Source organism: Leopardus geoffroyi, chromosome D1, assembly GCF_018350155.1.
Source record: "Leopardus geoffroyi isolate Oge1 chromosome D1, O.geoffroyi_Oge1_pat1.0, whole genome shotgun sequence".
Lineage (NCBI taxonomy): Eukaryota > Metazoa > Chordata > Mammalia > Carnivora > Felidae > Leopardus > Leopardus geoffroyi.
This window is the reverse complement of record NC_059329.1, coordinates 77,875,633-77,898,247: the sequence shown is the minus strand read 5'-3', so window position 1 is coordinate 77,898,247 and position 22,615 is coordinate 77,875,633. Positions and strand designations below refer to the sequence as shown.

The window sequence follows — 22,615 nt, the reverse complement described above, 5'->3', positions numbered from 1 at the left end:
GGATTCCTCTAAAATAAATGTTTTGAGGTGGATTTTGCTTCTTGTGTGCAAAGAAAAACTGATGAAGGCAAGGATTAGAGATGACATTTGAAAAGAGTTATGTAATTTTTTTGGCTTTTGCACTTAAAATTATTTCAAATAAAATCTCAAGTGTTTCCTGGAACATTTCTGGAAAAAAGAAAGTTTGGGTTTGACTGGATGATAAAAACATCAGCCATGCTGATAAATCTCAACCTATACTTGGTAGTCTCTAAATTCAGCCCTCCATTAATAACACAATGATTCTACCAATCATTGGAACTATTCACTTGTCTTCAAATGATTTCCTCTCTTGCTAGTTTCTCCATACATTCTAGAAACCTGACACTTGGGTTGATTTTGTTTTAAGATTGCAGTGTACAGATAATTTTACGAGTTTGATTTGTCTTTATTTAACACTCTAGATCTATAAATACTGTTAAGCCATACAAACTAAAACTTATATCCAAGAAACCAATTTCCACACTCTTCCTTATTTTTATTAGCACCTGGAAGAAAGCAATATGTATGAGCTGTGCACAAGGGACAACACTGTAGTAACAAAGAGTTTGATTTCACAAGCCAAAGATACTGCATCTGTGGCTTATTTCATAGTAACATTGACTGGTGTTCTCAAGCAAAAAATAGGTCTCCTCTTCTTATGAAATCATTTTTTCAATAATGAGATCATTTTAAATTACACAAAAATGTTTTTTTTATAAAATATACCCAGTGGATGCCAAATCATTACTGCCAATATTGGGGTAACTGTCTCATGGTTTTATAAAATTCATAATCCTCATTTCTAAATGCTTAATACTGAACACCAGTTAATACCACCTGCCATATACTTAATATTGGCAATTCTACAAAAATGTATTAGGATCAAATAATGAAATACTACCTAAAAAAATCTTGTGATAAAGTTTCTCCTTTTGTATACAATTTAAAAAAAAAACACCATTTTTTTGGAAGTGAAGTGTAATTTGAAGCTACAGACGCAAATACTATATAACTGAACTGTATCTCTCACTCTATAATGTTAAAAATATGGATGAAGTATTTTTAAGAGAAAGAAGAACAGGTGTACATGTGCCATAGGCCTACATATGAGAGAAATCATTCAATTAATTTTTTCTCACTTAGCTATCAAATCCATCACCCCCTTCTTCCTTGGTTGATCTTTTGGTGTTAAACTCCGTGAATAATGTTAAATTGACAATTTCTCTAAAAGAAGCTAACATTTGAGATGTGACATCACATCAGATGAACAGCACAACCACTTCTTGTGTGTCAAAGGCATAGGGACAAGGCACTGAGCACTGTATGGAGCAATGAATGCATCAATAGAAACCAGTGTAAACCCATGAAAAGACTTGAGATCGCTTTAAACAGAGAGATCAAATTTCATAAACAACTTGTACCTAACTTATACAAAGAGCTAATGCTCAAACAGGTTTCATGATGCAAAATACACATTGTAGAAGAAAAATGATTTTTAAAAATTCAATGATTTTTTATAGATTAAGCTCAACAAATTAATCAATATTCATTGTCCTGTGTTTATTAACTAGTAAGAAGACACATTTACTTCTCTACAATATCTTTCATTTACTTGAAGAACTGAAGCAACCTAACAACTTAATGCTGTTTTCCAGATAACAATCCACACTTGAAATTGCCGTGACCAAAATGTCGTCTTTAAAGAACTGAGATGTTAGACTTTTGTTGAAACCCAAATGTCCAGTCTCTTGAAAAATCAATTCTGCATTGACCTGGAAGGGCTATCTGGGATTCTGATGGAAGTTTACCTTATTCAGGATGATTTCAAGAACAAATCCTTGCCATGATATTTACTCAACGCATTTAATAAGTGAGTTTTCTTAAGTCGTTTAATTTGGGGGTTTCATTCACATGGTCGAAGATGGCAGGATACAGATGGCTCAGTAGGCCTCTTCACTTCTTTTCTCCATGTCCCAACATTTTTCTTGATGGGAGGAAGTTATAAAACAACCCCCATAGGAGACCATGAAAATGTGCAGATGCACTGGAACATGATGGGATGGCCCAAGTCCAGTGTTTAATTCTAAACTGCAACATCCCATGATTTTCCACTATTCTGATTTGATATGCACTCTTAACAATCATTTTTAGAACTCCAGAAAACAATATCTGCAGAGGGCTCAGTCAATGAAGCAGACAAGTGGTATTCTTCCAACCTCACAAAGTTGGCCTCTGTAAAAGGGTACAGAAAACTCTCAGTTAAAAAAGAAGGAGGAGGAGGAGGAGGCAGGGTGAAACTGACGTGTGGCTTCTGGCCTCTGGCCTGAAAACCCATGGAAAATTGTGAAGCCTAACAGGCAACCAGTGGCTTGTTCATTATGTTGATTAGACTGTTGATTTAGCCAGTTGTGTTTTGTTTTCCTGAATCAGGACTTCTTTGGCAAGTTCACTTGAATTAGCTCTCAAGTTCTCTTTTAATTTGTTAAGCTCAAAGTCATGGAGAATCTTGATAGTCATTAACTTTTCTCTCTTGATTCTCTCCAGAACATCTTTTGGAACATCAGGAATCATCCAGGCCAACAAAAATTTAACTAAAAACACAACGTGCTGGAGGAAAAATAAAAGAAAATCAAGGACATTAGAATTGTCAAATGTTCAGCAGGAAGTTCTTACAAACCACTTTAATCATTCAATAAATTGTGCTCAACACAGAAGTATGAGGAAAAGGCAAAAGATACGGTCATTGTCCCAGAACTTTCCCAGAAAGACAAACCTTAAGCAAATGAATATATACTAAAATGTGTAATTATAGACATTTAAGTTGATCATGGTTATTGAATATACTTTTTTCTATGCTCACTCCTGAAAACCCAATACATATTTGTAAAGGAATTTTGAAAAATGGTATAACTCACAAAGACCAAAGGGGGGAAAAAAAAAAAAAAGGAGGAAACAGTAGGAACAGATTCCAGAGATGGAAGAAAGCTGGCACTTAAACTTGCAATTGGTGATATGGTGATGGTAAAAACCAAGAAGACAAAAGCCAACTTTATTTTAGATCTTCAATAAATATCAGGAAAGATGGTCTTATGGACTTGGAAAGCATGCATGTGGGTGGAGTTGAAAACAAGAGGATTAGCCAAAATTTGGTATAAGGAGGAGCAGGTGAATTTTCAGGACCTCTCTCCCACCTTCATCCAGGTACTACTTCTCTCCAACCTCACCCTGGCAGCAGTTGAGTAATTTACTTTCTGTAGAAATCAAAACAGAAAGCTGTGAACTCAGGAGCACCAGAGACACCAGAGAATGGAGAAGTGGCAGCATTCTGAAAACAGGGCAACTAAGTGAAATTCAGTGAATCCTAAGATCCCTAGTCTTCTTCTGTCTTGCTCAGCTCTCAGAATACAGGTAGCCATAAAATAGCTCAACAGAAAAGAGTTCAGAGGATTTTTCTTTGGGGAGGGTAACCAGTCTGTGAAATTAGAATGGTAGATATCAAAATTTTGTAGGCTTCAAATGAAAAGGTCCCCCTCCCTAACTTATCACCCTATAGTGAAACCCACCAAGTGACATTCTTCTTGTGTGCACGCAAAGCTTATAATCAGCTCTCATTTATTCAGTCTTAAGTATGAGCAGGTTGGCAAGAATCACCCATTATGTAAGAAAGTCTCTAATGTAAAAGAAAAAGTTTGAAACAGACAAATGGGAACTAAGAGGCAACAGAAATAATGAAGGAACAAAAGAACAGAACAAAAAGACAAAAAATAGGAGACCAACTACTTATAGGAGAGAAATAATAAGAATTTCAAAACAGAAAGCATAACACCTGAGTAACAGAAGTTCCAGAAAGACAGAACAGAGAAAAGAAAGAAAGAATAAAAAATAATAATAATACATACAAGCAAATTTTCTCACCCTGAAGGGTAAGTATGTTTTCAGATTTATAGAGTCCAGCAAAGTGTCCAGAAAAATGAATACTGTCCAATAACAAGAAGCTGTCTTGTAATGTTTCATAGAAGAGGACTAGTGGGAGAATCCTTAAAGCTTATTGATTTAATAAAAGATCAGAAACAAAGACTGGGGAATTGGAATGCTGACATTGAAGCTGACAGAAAATGGTGCAATGTCTCCAAAAATGTCAGGAATACCCGGGGTGCCTCGGTGGCTCAGTTGGTTAAGCAGCCACCTCTTGGTTTCGGCTCAGTCACAATCATGGTCATGAGATAGAGCCCCACGTCAGGCTTCATGTTGTGAGAGCACAGCCTGCTTGGGATTCTCTCTCTCCCTCTTTCTCTGCACCTCCCATACGTGCGTGCTCTCTCTTTCTCTTTCTCAAATAATAAATAAATTTTTTTAAAAAAGTGTCAGGAATACCTAAATAAAGTTGGTTGAAAATTTTTCAGGGAATTAACTTTCAGTCTTGAATTCTATACCACTTAGTCATCTGTGTGAAAAGAAAAGAAATTTTCAATATTCAAGGTCTCAAAAATTGACCACCCATAATTTCCCTCAGAAAATTACTGAAAAATGTACTTCACCTAAATAAGCTAGTAAACCAAGAATGGGAGAAACATAGACTGCAGATAATGTAGCATATAGCATTCAATACAAGAGAAGGTGAAAAGAAGTCCCAGGATGATGGCGAGTCAGAGCTCACCAGATTAAAAACTGGTCATCAGAGCTGGATGATTAAAAACATTAATAAGAATAATAAATAAACAAAACTCAAAAATAAAAAAAAAATACTGGTGCAAATGACCAGACTGAATGGTGAGCTAAACTGATGATGTAAAATATGGGAATGAAACAGTGATAAAGTCATAAGGAACTGAGAGAAAGAGAAGAAAAACATGGGGAGGGATACACATAAGACTGCTCTCTTTTTTATCATGTAGAATCTGTGTCTGCTTGCATTAGACTTGTGTATTATTAGATTTCACAGCAGAGTGAAAAAGTGCCTCACCTTTATTTCTCTCCCTTATTGGCCTTCACATCTTATGATGTAGAACACTCAATATGTAACTTACCCAAATCCCCCCTCTGTATTTGTTCTCTTTGAACGCATGCCTTATATCCATAACAAGAATGGATAATCCACAAAGGGGGAAACATAATACAGTGGACAGAGCAGATGCTTGGGAGTGATATAGCTGGCAATGAAACTCAGCTCCAATATTAGCTGATTATCTTTAAAACCACTGCTGGGGCGCCTGGGTGGCGCAGTTGGCTAAGCGTCCGACTTCAGCCAGGTCACGATCTCGCGGTCCGTGAGTTCGAGCCCCGCGTCGGGCTCTGGGCTGATGGCTCAGAGCCTGGAGCCTGTTTCCGATTCTGTGTCTCCCTCTCTCTCTGCCCCTCCCCCGTTCATGCTCTGTCTCTCTCTGTCCCAAAAATAAAATAAACGTTGAAAAAAAAAAATTTAAAAAAAACCACTGCTAATTCTGCTGAGTCTCAGATTTATTTCTCAAGAGTCACTAATAAAGTCTAACTTACAGGGTTATTATTATAGTGTCTGGAATCACTATATAATAGACACTCAGTAATATCAATGAGTTCTCTGTCCTTTTATCGACCTTGAGAGAAGAGGCCACATTTTTTCTTTTTTTCTTTTATGTCACCTTGATATCTTCAACAATAGTAGGTGAATAATAGGGCAACCCATTGTACTGAAAATATCCCTAAGTTGCTTTTTAGGACAACAAATACTTCCTTCAAAATAATTTCCTGAGATAATTTTTTGCTGAGCAGACACCTTTAGAAACCTGAAGGCAGAAGACAGACTAGCTGGAACGCAAGTTAAGAAAGGCTTACTTCCATAACAATGATGAAAGTCATCTTGGCAGCAAGGACGTGCCAGTACTGCATATTATGAAAATATTTCTGGTCATGATCAGGTGGATATCTGTAATCCCTGTACCTGAAAAACAGAAGTAAATGTCAAAAAAATTAGGTATGATTTCCAATAGAGACCTAGCATAAATTCTTACTATTTCTCTTAAGAGACATTTTTAATTGACTACAAAAGTCAAGTCATAGGAAGATAACTCCTGTTATGAAATGTTTCTTTTTAGCACAGATAATAATCATGGCCACATGTTACTTGTGTCTAGTCTGGTGTAGCAGAAGACACAAGTGAAGCTTCTCACCTGACTTTCAAAGTCAAATTTCTCAAAAGAGTTACCAAAATGATGCTGTCTCTGTTCCCCCTCTTCCTACTCTTTAATGCAGTTCTATGCACCACTTCCCTGAAATGCATTGTCTCCTATCCTTAAACTGAAGAAACACGCTAATCCTCATCCTTTTTGATCTTTAGATGGTAGGACTTGACATTGTTGACCATTTCTATTTTTTGAACCTCTATTTTCTTTTGGCTTATTTGACACTGCATTGTTTTTGTTTTTCTTACTATTCTTCTGGACTTTTCTTAGTGCTCGACCTTGGGGGCTCATTGTTTTCTACAAAGTTGCTAGAGATTGATGTTCTTCAAAGATTTAGTCCAACTAGGAAGTGATGAAATCAAGAAAACTGACCCACATCTATGCTCTTAAACAGTATACTATGATTCCTCTATATGCAAATCTAAAATATAACAATGGTTTTGTCTACTGGTCTATCAACATTTGCTGTTTCTTTGTTGGAATCCCAGATGAAGTAGCTGGCTTAAGGTTTAAGTTAAGTGGGGTGTGTGTGTGTGTGTGTGTGTGTGTGTGTGTGTGTATGTATACGTATATATATGTATACGTATACGTATATATGTATATATATGTATATATTATATACATATATATGTATATGTTATATATATACATATATATGTATATATGTATACATATTTATATATATATACATTTATGTCATATATATTTATTATATATAATCTTTAAGTCATAGGGTAAAAACACCCTCACAGTACATGAGACACTGAATGTGGAAATACATTCACAAATCTAATTTCATGCTTCCTACACGGAAGAAACCCTTAAAGTGGGATGGATGGCGAACTTATCATATTATTTCTCCCTTTCTCACTCTCTTTTTAAGGACACATAGTTAAATTCAAGTAGGTTAAATGCATATATAATATGATCATGCTGTATGATCTATAGATACTACATTCTGGGACTAAGATGTATTTGTTGGTCAGAAGTCTTTCCAATAAATTTAAAAAATAAGAAACAATTCAAAATTGATATCTTTACCCATGATATTCTTTTACTTTTGGACATTCTACTTTTCCAAACCAGATTCATATGATGAGTGAATTCCAAAATTGACGCACTTTACCCAGGATTTTTATTGCCCCAAATAAATCCTTCACATTGTAAGACAGGAAGAAAATGGAGAATTTAAAAAATACATTTAAAAAGCAAAATTAAAAGCTAAGAACGTAAGAGGGAACCTGCAAGTGGTGAAGTCTCGTTTCTCCCAAGGTGCAGTGTGGTTTGGAAAATCAGCTATCAGGAATGTTGACAGGCTGTCATTGACATATCCTTTCATGGGTGCAGTGGCATCCTTTGAGTAGGCATAGTAGTAAACTAAACGGGGAATGATGTCCGAGGTAAATGCAACAATAAAAGCCTAAAGAACAAAGTAAAAGGGAGATTTTGAGCTAACAATTTCATTTTAAGAATATCTGATTTGCATATGTCTCAGTTCTATATGGATACAAATGATTAAAATGCCATAACAAATCATGTTAATAAATGAGTCTTTGGCCTAAAACATGAAACAGGCCTTTTAAAGCATATGATTAGTATTCCAAGATTTCACAGCTAGAAAGTGGCTAAGGTGAAAAGTGAACCTAAATGCAGCTAGCTCCAAAAACCATGCTCTTTCCACAATGCCTTGTTATTTCTTCCATTTATTCCACAGCATAGTTCTACTGTCCCTAACCAAATTCATTTGGCTGAATCAACTCTGTAAGCTAGGACAGTGTGTGTGCCTGCATCGATGTTAGTTTGCACACATGTGTGCACTATTGGTGGCTGGTGGGAAGCAAAGGAGAGATAGAAGACCATGTGATGGTAAATTGCCCAAAGTTCAGTGTAATTAATCTTAGTATTTAATTCTATAGGAATGGTATTTTCCCATTCTTACCTAAGCTCTGGAATTCCTGTTTCTTTTAGGTTAGGTAAGTCCATTTAAAACCATCTGGCTCTGCCATCTACATTGTTAGTGTAGATGCTTAAAAAACACTTTAGTTAGTTAGTTAGTTAGCTAGTTACTTATGTTTATTTATTTTAGAGAGAGAGAGAGAGAGAGAGAGAGAGAGAGAGACAAAGCACAAGTGGAGGGCAAAGAGAGAGGGAGACACAGAATCTGAAGCAGTCTCCAGGCTCTGAGCTGTCAGCACAGAGCCTGATGTGGGGCTCGAATTCATGAACCAAGAGATCATGACCTGAGCCCAAGTCTGTCAACTGAACCACCCAGGTGCCCCTAAAAACTTTTAATATTACTTCTATGGCTACTGGTCCATTCAGGTTTTCTACCACTTACTGAATAAACTTTGGCAGTTTTTATTTTCTAAAAAGGTGACAATTTCAAATAGATTTTATAATTTATTTGAATAAAGGCACATATATAACCATTTCACAATTTTCTTACCTGTATCTTATAATTTTTTTCTTGTTTGAGATTGTCAGAGTTTTCTATGTCTTTTCAATGAACCAGCTCTTGATTCACATAGGAATTATATTGCTTTTTTAATTTATTTTCTATTTTGATTATTTCTGATTGCATCTCTATAAACTCTTTCCTATTACTTTTTGTTGATTAGTTTTATGTTTTTCTTTAGTTTCTGAAATTATGTGCTCAGCTTATGCTTTCAAGTCTTCTTTTTTAATAATAAAAGCATTCAGGGGTACCTGGGTGGCTCAGGCAGTTAAGTGTCTGACTCTTGACTTTGGCTCAGGTCATGGTCTCGTGGTTCAAGAGATTGAGCCTCACATTGGGCTGCACACTGACAGCACAGAGTCTGCTTGGGATTCTCTCTTTCTTCCAATCTCTCTCTGCCCCTCCCCTGCTCACACACATATTCTTTCAATCTCTCTCTCTCAAAATAAACTTAAAAAAATAACAAAAGCATTTATTGCTATGAATTTTTCTGTAACTATAGTTTTAGCTAATTCCTATAGGGTTTCATTTTAATTAAGCTCTCTATAATTTGAATTTTGCTTCCATTTTATACAATAAAGTTTACCTGGGAGTGTGAATGTTAGGTAGTTAGATTTTTTAAAATTATCTTTATTATCGACTTCAATTTTTATAACATTATTATATACAAATAAGTGTTATAAAATTTCTGCTTTGGAGAATTTAGTTTCATTATCATTTAAAAAATGTTTTTAATGTTTATTTATTTTTGAGAGACAGAGTACGAGCGGGGGAAGGGCAGAGAGAGAAGGAGACAGAATATGAAGCAGGCTCCAGGCTCTGAGCTGTCAGCACAGAGCCCCATGCAGGGCTTGAACTTGCGAACCGTGAGATCATGACCTGAGCTGAAGTTGGAAACAGCCGACTGGGCCACACAGGAGCCCCTCATTATCATTTTTTAATAAGTGCTCCATAAGCAAAACACATTAATGTTTTATATTCTCTATTTGTAGTATACAACTCGTTGTATAATTAAGCTTTAATTGTGTTATTCAAATCTTTTATACCATTACATATTTTCTGTCTACTCTGTCACATGCTATGAAACTATATCATGGTATTTTAAGGACAGTGGTTTTACAATTTTCTTTGTATTTCTAAGAGTTTGCATGTCATAAATTTCTCTATGTTGTTCAGTGCATAAAAGTGTAGGGATGGTTTATCATTATGGACTGTCACCATGATGAAAGCAACATAAATAAATATTGAGTTAAGCATCATTCACATCTCCCCAACCCCAAGAAAACGAAATAAAATATGAAGCCGTCCAACCAAAATGGGTCCACTTACATTAGTTGCAACAGAAAGGACAGCCATTCCATAAAGAATGTCTTGCCAAACACCTATGCTATGAGCTTTAGCAGCTACCGGTCTCCTGTACTGAGTTGTAAGTTTCCAGGCATCTACTCGGATCTCTATAATATTATTCAAGAGAGCAAGAAGAGGAGCCAAAGGAAAAGAGGCCACAAATAATGTGACAAATCCAAATTGGATAACTGTAGGGAAAAAAAAAAAATAGTGAAGTCATTATTATGAAAGAGAAAAAGGGGAACATTCTGCCCAATACCTCCAACTCCCTCCTTTTAGAGGGATCTACACCAGCAAAACCCTCCAGGCCTCTTTCCATCTGCCTACTCCTTCTTCCTCATTGGAAGCCTAGTGACGTGTTTGCTTACTAGAATAGAAAGGAGAAATTGAGCATGTACAACTCAGTTCTTTCCTGGCTGTTTCTTTTGACATCTGCTTCTCTGAAGAAAGCATCTCCTCTTTTCAGATAAGAGAGTCTCTTTATTCTTTTTAAACATAGCCTTTTATTTTGGGCTGTTTATGCCTATGCTGGCCCAGCCTTTACATTGGTATTGGCACATTAGTGGGGTAATCAAGTTTTTCTATCTTGCTAAATCTGTGAGATCAGGGATAAGGACTGATTCATTTATACGCTTCCAAGAGCCAGCATGTGTTGGGTATATAAACATACTCAACTATAATAAGCCTTATGAATGAATACATTATTTAAGGTTGGTTAAGGTCCTGATCCTCTATACTATCTTGACATCTTTCTAAATAAATTTTATTCTCTTTTCTCATTAAGACTTAGCATCTATGTAAGTTAGCTTCTCTTCCTATTTTTGTTTGCTTCCAACAACGATTAAGGTACAAGAATCCATTCAACTGGCAGTTTGGGCTTCCCGTGAGTGAAAAATGTAATAAGAGAACAGGAATGGCTTTCCACTAAAGGGGGAAAAAAAAAAGACTCTTCCACGAGTCTTCTATTTTTAGATGAATCCCAAGTGTTTCTGAATTTCAACTTTTCTCACAAAAAATTCTCAAAATAATCAGTCTTGCCATTTACTAAATCTACTGAACACCTCTACTGAACTAAGAGACAGAAAATTCAGAGGAAGTGTTATGTAGAAACAGCTTGAATTTTCTGGGTTCAAATCCCAGGTTTTTACTTAAAATCTTTCAGCCCATAACACAAATTAACCTATCCAAATATCAGTATCCTCTAAAACAAAATGCAGTGAATAATGACTCCTCTGCAGAATGTTTCAAGATTAGGGATAATGTTCATTAAACAACCAGAATAAACTAACTCTTAGCTGTGTCTCAATAAATGGTAGTTAATTTTCTTATGACACCTTGATTTCATTTTTTTAAAATTTCAGTGATAATCCCTAACGCATCTATGCACAAATGCATTTGATACTTACAAATTTAATTAAAAATTACAGCCTCATCACCCCTAAAGCAAGGACTGCCCAATTTTACAGTCAGCTATATGAAACAGACTTCTCTCAATTTGTCTTAAATTTACCTATTTCAATCCAGGTACCATGTGTATGTATCACAGTGGAGAATCAATAACAATTTCAGGTCATTTTTTTCATTCTATCATTATGGGATTAGAGAGTAAGTGAAGAATATTATTCCACCAGAGAAGCAGAGAGGGTAACTTGAGAGGAAACACTCAGAGGTTAGAGTGGGAGAGAGCCAAAGCATAAGAGACTCTTAAAAACTGAGAACAAACGGAGGGCTGATGGGAGGTGGAAGGGACGGGAGGGTGGGTGATGGGTATTAGGAGGGCACCTGTTGGGATGAACACTGGGTGTTGTAATGGAAACCAATTTGACAATAAACTTCATATATTTAAAAAAAAGAGGGGAAACACTCAAGTAGACGTTATAAGTAGTCCTCAGCAATCATCCTTCCTAAAATTTCACCTCAAAATCTCTTCTCCGTTCAATCCTTAGCATTTTTATGCATTCTTGTATTCAATGTGAGCTTCCCTTGCACAACTGTTTTCAGCCTGCTTCTTTTCAGCCTGAAATAAAGAACTTACCTAAATGTATGTCAGACTCCGGAAACATCTTTCAACTTATTCTCTCTCTGGGCTGTCAGTGTGGCAAACAGGACAGCCATGCAAGTTAATCTGAGATAGGAATTTAAAAGTAATCCATACTTTATGTGGTTCAACAATCTTATGTTCAATTGATAGGAAAAACATCTCTACCATTGGTGTTTTGAAATTAAACTTCATTCTGCATTCTATCTGGTAAGGATATAAATACCGAACCAATCTTTTCCATATCTATCCATGTGTCTTTTAACCTACCATCCAATAATTTATTGGACACCTACCATGTGCAAGGCAGGAAGAAATATAAAGAGCTGGAAAAACACTCTACTCAACCTGACTCTATGTTTCAAGACAGTGGTTAAAAATTACCTGTTTCTAAGTACTCATAGAACAGCCCAAGAGATCCAAAAGTTTCAAGGTCATGATCCTGCTCCCATCGACTGTATAGCTTTTCGGAATTGGTCCGAGCTTTTCGACGTCTCCACCAATTCAGAACCATACTGTTGGAAGTGATAAAAGTAAATACATGATTAGAATTTAAAAGTAAGGGGTCAGAGAATAAGGGGGTTAGATCTAGAAATTGGCAGTAAGACGGGGTAGGTAACTTAAGATCACAGAGCAAGGAGAGACGACTATAGCTAAAGTTGAAATAAAAATCTAGAGTTCTTTTCATAACACATGCTGTGGTCAAAGTTCTTTATTGGGGTGATAAAGAAAATAAGACAACCCTGACTCTCCCCTATGAAAATATATTTACTCAGAGACAGTTCTGTTAAAGAGCATGTGGACAAGAGGGTCACCATAGCACCTTTTTGTTTCTATTTAATTTATTAACCTTTATGTTGTCATGAAGAATGCTCAAGGAAATGAGAAAATTGGTTACAAGAGAAAATATATGACAAAGGAAACAAAGAGACTTATCTAATATGTGAAAATAAATGCAATAATCCCAAACAAAATATTGCCTAACTAAATTCCATATTATTTACAAAATAATATATTATGATGTTAGATTACTTTAAGGAACAAAAGGGCTTTTTATTAGAAAATCAATCAATGTAATAAGTCACATTAGCAGATTTAAGTAGAAAAAGACAAAATCACGTTTACAAATGCAGAAAAATTCATTTGATACATTTCAAGCACCTATTAAAACCTCTATATGACAGAAAAGTAGGAAAAGAAGGAAATTACTTCAATTGGATCAAAACCATCTACCAAAATCCTCCGGTGAACATCATCCTGAATAAGGGAAAGTCACAGCAAAGGAAACAACTAACAAACCAAAAGACAACCTACTGAATAGGAAAGGATATGCATATGGCTTATCTGATAAAGGGATAAAGATAGACAATATCTTTTTTATTTTTAAATGAGGTGTGAGGTCTACATTGTTCCTGCAGCTTCTTCAATGAACTGCTTTTGCACCTTTGTCAAAAATTAAATGGCTACATTTGCATGGATTTATTTCTGCAATCTCTACTCAGTTCCACTGATCCATACATGCATTCCTTCACCAATCTCACCATCATGATTAATATAGTTTCATAATAAGCCTTAAAATTGAGTGGTGTGATTCTTCCAACTTTATTTTTTATCAGAATTGTTTGGCCTGTTTTAGTTCCTTTGCCCTCTATATCAATTTTAGAATCTGCTTGTCTATAACTATAGAAATTCTGCTGATATTTTGATTGGAATAACAAATCTATATATCAATTTGGGGATAACTGGCCTCATTACTAATTTGAGCCTTCCAATCTGTGAGCACATTTCTCCCCAAATAATTTTTTTTCCACCAGGATCTGTAGTTTTCGGCATATAAATCCCATATATTTTAAAAATTTGTACCAGTTATTTCATTTTATTTTGGTGCTTACTCTTTCTGTACTGATCGATGATTCTTGCTTCCCATACTTTGATTTTGTGCTCTTTTCTTGCTCAACTACACCTTTCAGCAGTTCTTCCATTGAGGGTCTATAAATGTAAATTCTTGTTTTTATGTCTAAAAGTGTCTTTATTTCACCTGCACTTTATAAAACAGTTAAACTGGTTCTAGAAATCTAAGGTGCACATTAATTTTACTCCAAATCTTGAAACGACTCTACCGTCCTCTGTATCCAGTGCTATGAGTAAAAAATCTGTTGTCAGTGTAGATGATACTCTTTTTTCTTCTGGAAGATTTTAAGGTTGTTTACCTCTCATGTTCTGGAGTTTCACCATAGCATATCTGGGTGTGAATTTAATTTTATTTATCTTACTTCATACTCTGAATTTGTTTTCATTTCTGAAACTCATGTTTTCCTTCAGTTTTGGAAAATTATCAGCAATTACCTAGTCAAAGAATTTTTCCCTCCCACCATTTACCCATTCTCTTTTTTCTGGAACTACTACTAAGTTGATGTGGAAGCCTCCTAATATAGTCTCCTGTCACTTTATTTTTTTTAATCTCATTGCCACTCTATTGCCATTTGTATAACGTGGGAGTGTCTCAGTACTATTTTCCAATTCATTAATTCACTCTTCAATTGTGTCCAGTCTGCAATTGATGTCACCTGTTGTACTCTTGATTTAAAGTACAATTTTTTTTTCATTTATGTATAATAGATTCTTTTTACTGTCAATTTATTCTTGTTTCATTTATATGTTTTTATCTAAATTCTTTCCTGATCCTTCTAAATGACAGTATCACTTCCTTTTATGCTTTTAGGCTTTGCCAGAAGCTTCTAGCTAGAGTAAGTTCACTTTCTAAAACTTGATTTTGTTAGCAGTCTCTGTAGCATTAAATTTTGTCATAAGTTATGGAATTTTGGTTTCTGTAGGTTTACTTTTACTTTTTTCTTTTTTCTTTTACTTCCTTGTGTGTCTGTCTCCTTTCCTCTCTGGATTTATTCTCCTCTTGTGTTTGGTTTAGGGGTTATCCCCATTCTGCCCTCCAGATCTCAGTTTACAGCTAGGACTTAAAAGAGCAGCTTAGAGTTATTTCCCTGGGGCAATTGGGATGCAGTGCAGCAAATACTGTTTGAAAAGATAAGTCTATGTTCTCCCTTTGTCAGCACATGAAATAGAACCCCAGGAGTGCTACAGAACTGTAGGGAGAAGTAGGAGCAGAAGGGGAGGGTGTTTTCAACTTTTTCATAAAGAAGTGAGAATAAACCCAATCCCTAACATCAAGTACAGTTACACTGGCCAAGCCCTAGTCCTAAGTGGGGCACTTTAGTCCACTTGACACTATAGGTGTTAACCTTGGCACTGTCATTTCCTAACTGGGAGACCTGCAAGATTACAGGCTTATGTTTCTTTCTCTTTTTATCCATGGAAATTTTCTTTATTTTTTTTTTTTAATTTTTTTTTTTCAACGTTTATTTATTTTTTTTTTGGGACAGAGAGAGACAGAGCATGAATGGGGGAGGAGCAGAGAGAGAGGGAGACACAGAATCGGAAACAGGCTCCAGGCTCTGAGCCATCAGCCCAGAGCCTTACGCGAGGCTCAAACTCACAGACCGCGAGATCGTGACCTGGCTGAAGTCGGACGCTTAACCGACTGCGCCACCCAGGCGCCCCAATCCATGGAAATTTTCAACTTATATTTGAGATCAACTGTCATTCTGTTTTTCTCTTTTGATAATGTATTCATTATTGCTATGCTTTTGGACTAGGGAGCAATTCCTTCATATACTAAAACTTCATTCATGACCAATTTTTGTGCCTAAGTGTGTCCATGTCACAAAGTTTATTTATTTATTTTGGGGGGGAGGGAGGGAAAAGAGAGAGGGAAAGAGAGAGAGCCCGACATAAGGCTTGAACTCATGAACCATGAAATCATGACCCGAGCAAAAATCAAGAGTGGGACACTTAACTGACTGAGCTACTCAGGTGCCCCTCACATGGATATTTTTAGCAGAGTTCAACATTTAGTAATCTTGAGAAATAATATGTGACATATAGAATAATATACAGAGGATACAATATTTAGATTTCCCAATGGAATCTCCATAGGAGAGAGGGATAATACCTTTCCCTCAACTTCACTCAAGCAATAAAAATCCATATTTAAAAGCCTGTGTTACCTAAATGCATTACTATCGATTAAAAGTGAGTTTTTGTTGTTGTTGTTGTTGTTGTTGACTTAAGCATTTGCTAACAAAGATACCATGATAATCAAAGAATTCCATCTTCTTCCCGAAGAAAGCTCTTATGGTTATTTAGGAAAAACTTGTAAGTCATACATACGGATAAATGGCTTCTTTAATGTTTCCAAAGATCTGTTTCCCAGTCATTATGATGGTCAACTGGGTCGTCAATTCTATTAGACAGCCTCCAGGATCACACTAGTCAGAGGCAAGAAGAAAAAAGAGTGAATGATGAAAGATAGACTTTTGCAAAAAAAAAAAAAAAAAATCTCAAACCAAAAGACTACAATCTAAAGATTTTAATGGGAATGGATATTAAAGGGGTATAAAGAGATATTTAGCTCAACAGTTTCATGCATGTTCATTAACCAGTTATGAGATAGCTGCATTAGATTCAGATTTCTGGTCGTACTCTTAGAAGATTATTTATATATTTATATCTGAATCTTTATATTTGGATTGGGGCTGGAAGTTGTTATTTTCTCCACATGATTTAGATACACAACCACATATGGAAACCACCTACTGTTCTAACTTTGTAACCCATGGTGGAGCCATTTCTGCTATACTTGTGGAACACTATCATTCATTCCTTTGCAGGAAATCTTCAGGAATATAAAACATACTTATCCCATTTTATAGCTCATATTTACTACTAAACAATAGGTACAATATCACTTCTTGCCCAAAAGGAATTGGAAAGTCTACCAGATGACAGGATTGTGACACCAATACTCTCTGTGGAGAGAGCTGGTGTCTTAGACTTCTCTTAAATCCTGATAAAATCTGAGTTAGTGCTGGACACACAAAAAGTATGTAGTTAATTATTGAGTTACTAAAGCCACAAACCTCTCAAGAGAATTCCTACCTCTTCACTTCTCCACACATTAAACAAATACGTGTATTTTCCGGGATAGCCCACGAACTTCCCTTTAAAGAAAGCTACGTAGAAGCAGGACGAGTAAAAATTTACAAACTGAAACAGGAACATTTTCAAGGTAAGACTGCTCTCATATTCCTGGTAAGTTCGAGGAATTTCTGTTAAGTAATAAAACACCAAGGTTAAATTATGTGCCTTCCTGTTTCTCTTTTAATTCTGTATTCCCTGGTTCAAGTCATATTATTAGTCACATTATTCAGAGAACCTGTTGAAATGTGACCCACTCTTCATTCTAACAGACCAATATCAAGATTTGTGCAGGGGCGCCTGGGTGGCGCAGTCGGTTAAGCGTCCGACTTCAGCCAGGTCACGATCTCGCGGTCCGTGAGTTCGAGCCCCGCGTCGGGCTCTGGGCTGATGGCTCGGAGCCTGGAGCCTGTTTCCGATTCTGTGTCTCCCTCTCTCTCTGCCCCTCCCCCGTTCATGCTCTGTCTCTCTCTGTCCCAAAAATAAATAAACGTTGAAAAAAAAAAAAAAATTAAAAAAAAAAAAAAGATTTGTGCTCGGCTTTCTTTTTTTTTTTTTAATTTTTTTTAACGTTTATTTATTTATTATTATTATTATTTTTTTTTAACGTTTATTTATTTTTGAGACAGAGACAGAGCATGAACGGGGGAGGGTCAGAGAGAGAGAGGGAGACACAGAATCTGAAACAGGCTCCAGGCTCTGCTCTGAGCTGTCAGCACAGAGCCCGACGTGGGGCTCGAACTCACATACCGCGAGATCGTGACCTGAGCCGAAGTCGGACGCTCAACCAACTGAGCCACCCAGGCGCCCCAACGTTTATTTATTTTTGAGACAGAGAGAGACAGAGCATGAACGGGGGAGGGTCAGAGAGAGAGGGAGACACAGAATCTGAAGCAGGCTCCAGGCTCTGAGCTGTCAGCACAGAGCCCAACATAGGGCTCGAACTAATGGACCGTGAGATCATGACCTGGGCCGAAGTCAGACACTTAACCGACTGAGCCACCCAGGCACCCCTTGTGTTCAGCTTTCTATCAGAGACTTTGTATTAATCTAATCACTGGAGAAGCCTAGGAAGCTGTCATTACTTTATTTAGATGGGTAAAATACTGGCCTGGAATCACACAGTCAGAATATGGCATTTAAACCCTTATCAGAAGAGCGAGCATAAGCCCCCTTATATATCATATATCCTGAATTCCAAAGATAAATATATATATATATATATATATATATATATATATATATATATATAATTCCCTTCACACCACAGAGAAGCATCAGTAGGTGTAAAAGAGTCAGGGAACATGTTTTTCTGAGCAGATTATCTCCCAACAGGATGAGCTGTTCCAGCCAAATTGATGACAGCTTCAATAATACTGAAATAGTAACACATATTATTCTAAAGACACAGATAATTCCTCTGCATTGCTAAAAAATCTCTAATATGAACACAAGTAATTTTTCTCACTGAAAACTGATTTTTTAGATGCTTTGTTTTTAAGTGCTATCTGCTAGATATTTTGTTGTTGTTATTAGCAGAAAAAAAGCAGTAAAATTGAAAAAGAACTACAAATTTGAGGATAGCATTTAATTAAAGTTGCTTCCTAGTGCGTACTCCGGTGCTCGGTGAATACTGTGCTCTTTCTGGTTACTGTTGCACACAGTGATGGTGTCCTGACTTAGAGGAGGGAGCTGAGTGCACAGGGGAAAAGCTGAGGTCTGGAGAGGGGTCTCCGATCTCATTTCCAACTTGCTGGGGGGCAAGACCAGAAAAAACTGTGCTCTGCACTCCTCTTCTGGACTAAATCTCCATTTCACCTGTGACGCCTTTACCATCCCTCATGATTGTGGGAGAACTTTTAATCATTTAAAAGGAGAATAATCCAGGATCTAAGCACGGCAACTGAAAAGAAAAACACTACGTGTAAGATTTACTCAGGAAAAGCCGACTGTTCTGTTTTTCCTACAATGGTTTTCAAAATCAAATACCTTCTAAAAACCATACACAGGAAATAAAAATAACCTGTGTCTTGAGGAAAGTGAGGATTTTACTTAAAATTCAACTAGCCCCCTCAAGGGAGGATTAAGACAAAAATACTCAAAAAAGATCTACAGAGTCCTAATTCTTCTGTCTAGTTCTTTTTCTTGCTTTCACTACGATGGGCCTAAATATGACTGTTGGGGGTTCTGAGTACCAGCCTATGCATCTACCTGTAGAACAAAATTGCTTTAGAACTTTAAGAACTGCCTTAAATATGAACACCCCAGGGGATGATCCACAGTGGATATATACCACTGGCGGGAATACTTTTTCAGTGTTACACAGATGATCTGGCCAGCTTACCCATTTTTGTAATCCACGCAGATATCTTTTCATAAAAGAAATTCAAGATCAAGATGACGATAAAGTTTAAGCAGGATCCACTGAGTGATGTAGTTATCTGGGGAGTGAGGAAACTTTTGACATGCTTAAAGGATGCTTCACTTTCCATAAAGCTAGCAAATGTAGCAAAGACTGACAGGCGGTACACAATCACAGCTACCATACAGGCAATGACAAGAGCCATCTGGAAATGGGAAAGAAGGAATCGGTCACTGGGTCTCTGCATCTGTGCAATGTGTACACATCTGAAACATAACTAGTCTCTTCATCTCGTCATGTTAAGGTTAGTGCCTCTGACATGGAAAGCAGACCAAGCCAGGCTCTCTCACGACAGGTGGCAGTAAAAGAACACTGCCAAGGAGAAAGGGCTGGAGATACGACAGGACCTACAGTAGCAGCAGTTGGGGGAGCCTAAAACAGAAAAGTAGCCATTGCTCATCTTTTAGGCCCACCCTCTACCAAGCACTAGAAAACTATCCGAAAGACCGAATCCTGCCCACGGCCTTACTTATTCTTAAATGATTCTTGAGTTAAAAATGTCTTGTTTTGTTTTGTTTTTGCTTTTTTTTTTTTAAAGATTATAAGAAAAAACAAAGATGCCAGGGACTATTTGTACAAGGCTCACAAAGCCTAAAATACATCTGGCCCCTTGACAGAAAACATTTGCCAACCTCTGCTCCAAACAGGTGGTGTGAAAACCATGTGCTTTCCCAAGAAGGACACAGTTACAGATTCTATTTCATTACCCCTCAGAGTGTTGCCATCAGTGGTCTGATATGCCTGGTCATTGAGATATTTGTATAGATTCTGCATAAATTTTAAACACTTCCCATATTGGAAAAACAGAAAGATGTAGGGATGCCTTTATCTCAATGATCGGAAAATTTGATTTTGAAAATTGAGGGACTGAATTGGGGCGCCTGGGTGGCGCAGTCGGTTAAGCGTCCGACTTCAGCCAGGTCACGATCTCGCGGTCCGTGAGTTCGAGCCCCGCGTCAGGCTCTGGGCTGATGGCTCAGAGCCTGGAGCCTGTTTCCCATTCTGTGTCTCCCTCTCTCTCTGCCCCTCCCCCGGTCATGCTCTGTCTCTCTCTGTCCCAAAAATAAATAAACGTTGAAAAAAAAAAAAATTTTAATAAAAAAAAAAAAAGAAAATTGAGGGACTGAATCAAGTTGAATGAGTACCAGAAATAAAGGTTAGAACAATCTTTCTGAGACCATATTCTATGTTATTTCTTAAGTAGTGCCCTGAATTGATTATTGCCCCCTCCATTTACTCTATCATTTCTCCTCAGTGACTGTTATATCATCTAAGAAAACATACATTTAAAACAGAAAAATCAATTCCTTTAACTAGAAATGTTAAAATATCATGGGATAATATGCACTGGTAAGGTTAAACTATAGTCTACAGCTGCTAATTATTTATATTTCAACAAGGCTAAACTCTCAGGGGGTAACATTTCTTCTTTTCCTAAAGTTAAAGGCCAACTGTAAGAGGGCACAGATTTGGAGAGTGGAGGGCAGGAAATAAATTGTGGTGATGGAGGAATGAATCTATTAGTTCAAAAGCATGGAGAAAACCTGATTCCCTCACAATGGGATATGCTAATTAAAATTTTCAAACAGAATACTTTCTTCTATTTATTTCAGCAAGAAAATAAATTTCAATAGTATATGCTTTTTGTTTGCATTTTGTGTAGTTATTTTAAGTGGAGATAAAGATAAATTAACAATTAAAACCAAAACACTAACCAAAGAGTCTGCAGACTATAAGTTTGTTATACTGTTAAGGTTTCAAGTTATCACCTAATTAATGAAGTGCTAGGAGAGGGGGAAGGACAGTTTCTGAGATGAAGCCTCTCTGTCTCCCCCCAGCTCTTTTCCCAAGGTTCAATTATTACCAAGGTTCAATTATGGCACCGCCACATAGATCACACTTTATTTTATATAGAAGCTGTATTCGAGATAAAAGGACTCGGGACGGGGAGGAAGGAGAGGGACTCAAGAGTCACTGCAGATGAAACTGCTAGGATAATCTTCCTACGACTGCACGTCAATGACATGAGAGCAGTTGTAAAAGAATGCTCACCCATAACGTCACCGTAGCTCCTGATAAAAAGTACCATGGAAGGCGACTATATAGAGGCATATAAGGTTCCATCTCCTGTAATTTAGAAGAAATCACAGCAATATCAAAATCCAGCCACAAAGTTGGGACTCCAAAAAGCAGTCAAGACCACAAAACCCAGTGAAAGTAGAAACCTTCCCCAGAGAATCCGCTACAGCTCATGGGAAGCTACATTCTAGCATTGGTTCCTTCCCTTTAAGTAGAAGCCTTCTACTACTCTTAGTTGACAGATTTTATACATAATATGAGCCACAATGGATACACACTATTTCCTCAGTGTTGAAATGGAGTGATATTCAGGCCTGACAAGTCTGAGGGCTGCTGTTTAATTTGAAATGCTTTAATGATATTACAGTTTTATTCTAACTGAATTCAATCAAACTGCATCGCTCCATAATTGCTATGTATGATATTAAACAGGGTGCCTTCTTTACATTTAACAGGATTCTGTTTTTCCACACAGTTCACGGGCCCAGTCTTTTCTACCTTCATGTTTTTAAGTTATTAATGGAAGAAATTAATTATATCAGCTGAAAATTCTCTCCTATATCAAGAGGTAGTTAGATCTTATCCAAAAAAAATACTGCCATGTAGTAAAAGAATAGCTGTCAGCAGAAATCTAAATTTTGTAATCCTATCTAAAGGATAGGATTTTTAGGGAGGATTTTTACATCTTGAGGATTTTTAGGGAAGACTGAACGCAAACAGAACTCAACAGGCAAAATAGCCCTCCAAGTGCTCTACTGAAACCCCGGATGTGTGTGCATGTGTGCACGTAGGTGACTATGTACATGTGTGTGCATGTGTGTCCGATACGTTTGCGTCTGTGTATGCATATTTGTTTGTGCCCATGTGTGTGTCCATGCATACAAATATGTGTTCCCAGTACAGACTCAAATGTGAGGGTTCTGGTTGTACTTAACCACTGAAGCACTGCAAGTGAGTAAAAAATCCCTTGATTTCAAAACCATTAAAGTGGGTGATTCACAGTGGATCAATCCACACTGTTTTTCAGCTGGTTTCAAATGTAA

The 22,615-nt window shown here is 36.8% G+C and overlaps 1 protein-coding gene across 6 annotated transcripts in view; it reads right to left on the bottom strand.

Annotated features, from left to right (window-relative positions):
- Positions 1-406: 406 nt before the first annotated feature.
- The window catches only part of ANO5 (anoctamin 5), a 92,157-nt gene continuing 69,948 nt past the window's right edge, over positions 407-22,615 (bottom strand). For all 6 annotated transcript variants that reach the window (XM_045484788.1, XM_045484789.1, XM_045484785.1 and 3 more), the window contains 9 exons: positions 21,546-21,620; positions 19,416-19,638; positions 17,033-17,202; positions 16,265-16,362; positions 12,404-12,534; positions 9,964-10,169; positions 7,421-7,599; positions 5,833-5,938; positions 407-2,628 (listed from right to left, as the gene is read on the bottom strand). In XM_045484788.1, coding sequence (XP_045340744.1) covers positions 2,407-2,628; positions 5,833-5,938; positions 7,421-7,599; positions 9,964-10,169; positions 12,404-12,534; positions 16,265-16,362; positions 17,033-17,202; positions 19,416-19,638; positions 21,546-21,620 — 1,410 coding nt within the window. In that variant the 3' untranslated portion in view covers positions 407-2,406. The remainder of the gene's footprint in view (positions 2,629-5,832; positions 5,939-7,420; positions 7,600-9,963; positions 10,170-12,403; positions 12,535-16,264; positions 16,363-17,032; positions 17,203-19,415; positions 19,639-21,545; positions 21,621-22,615) is intronic.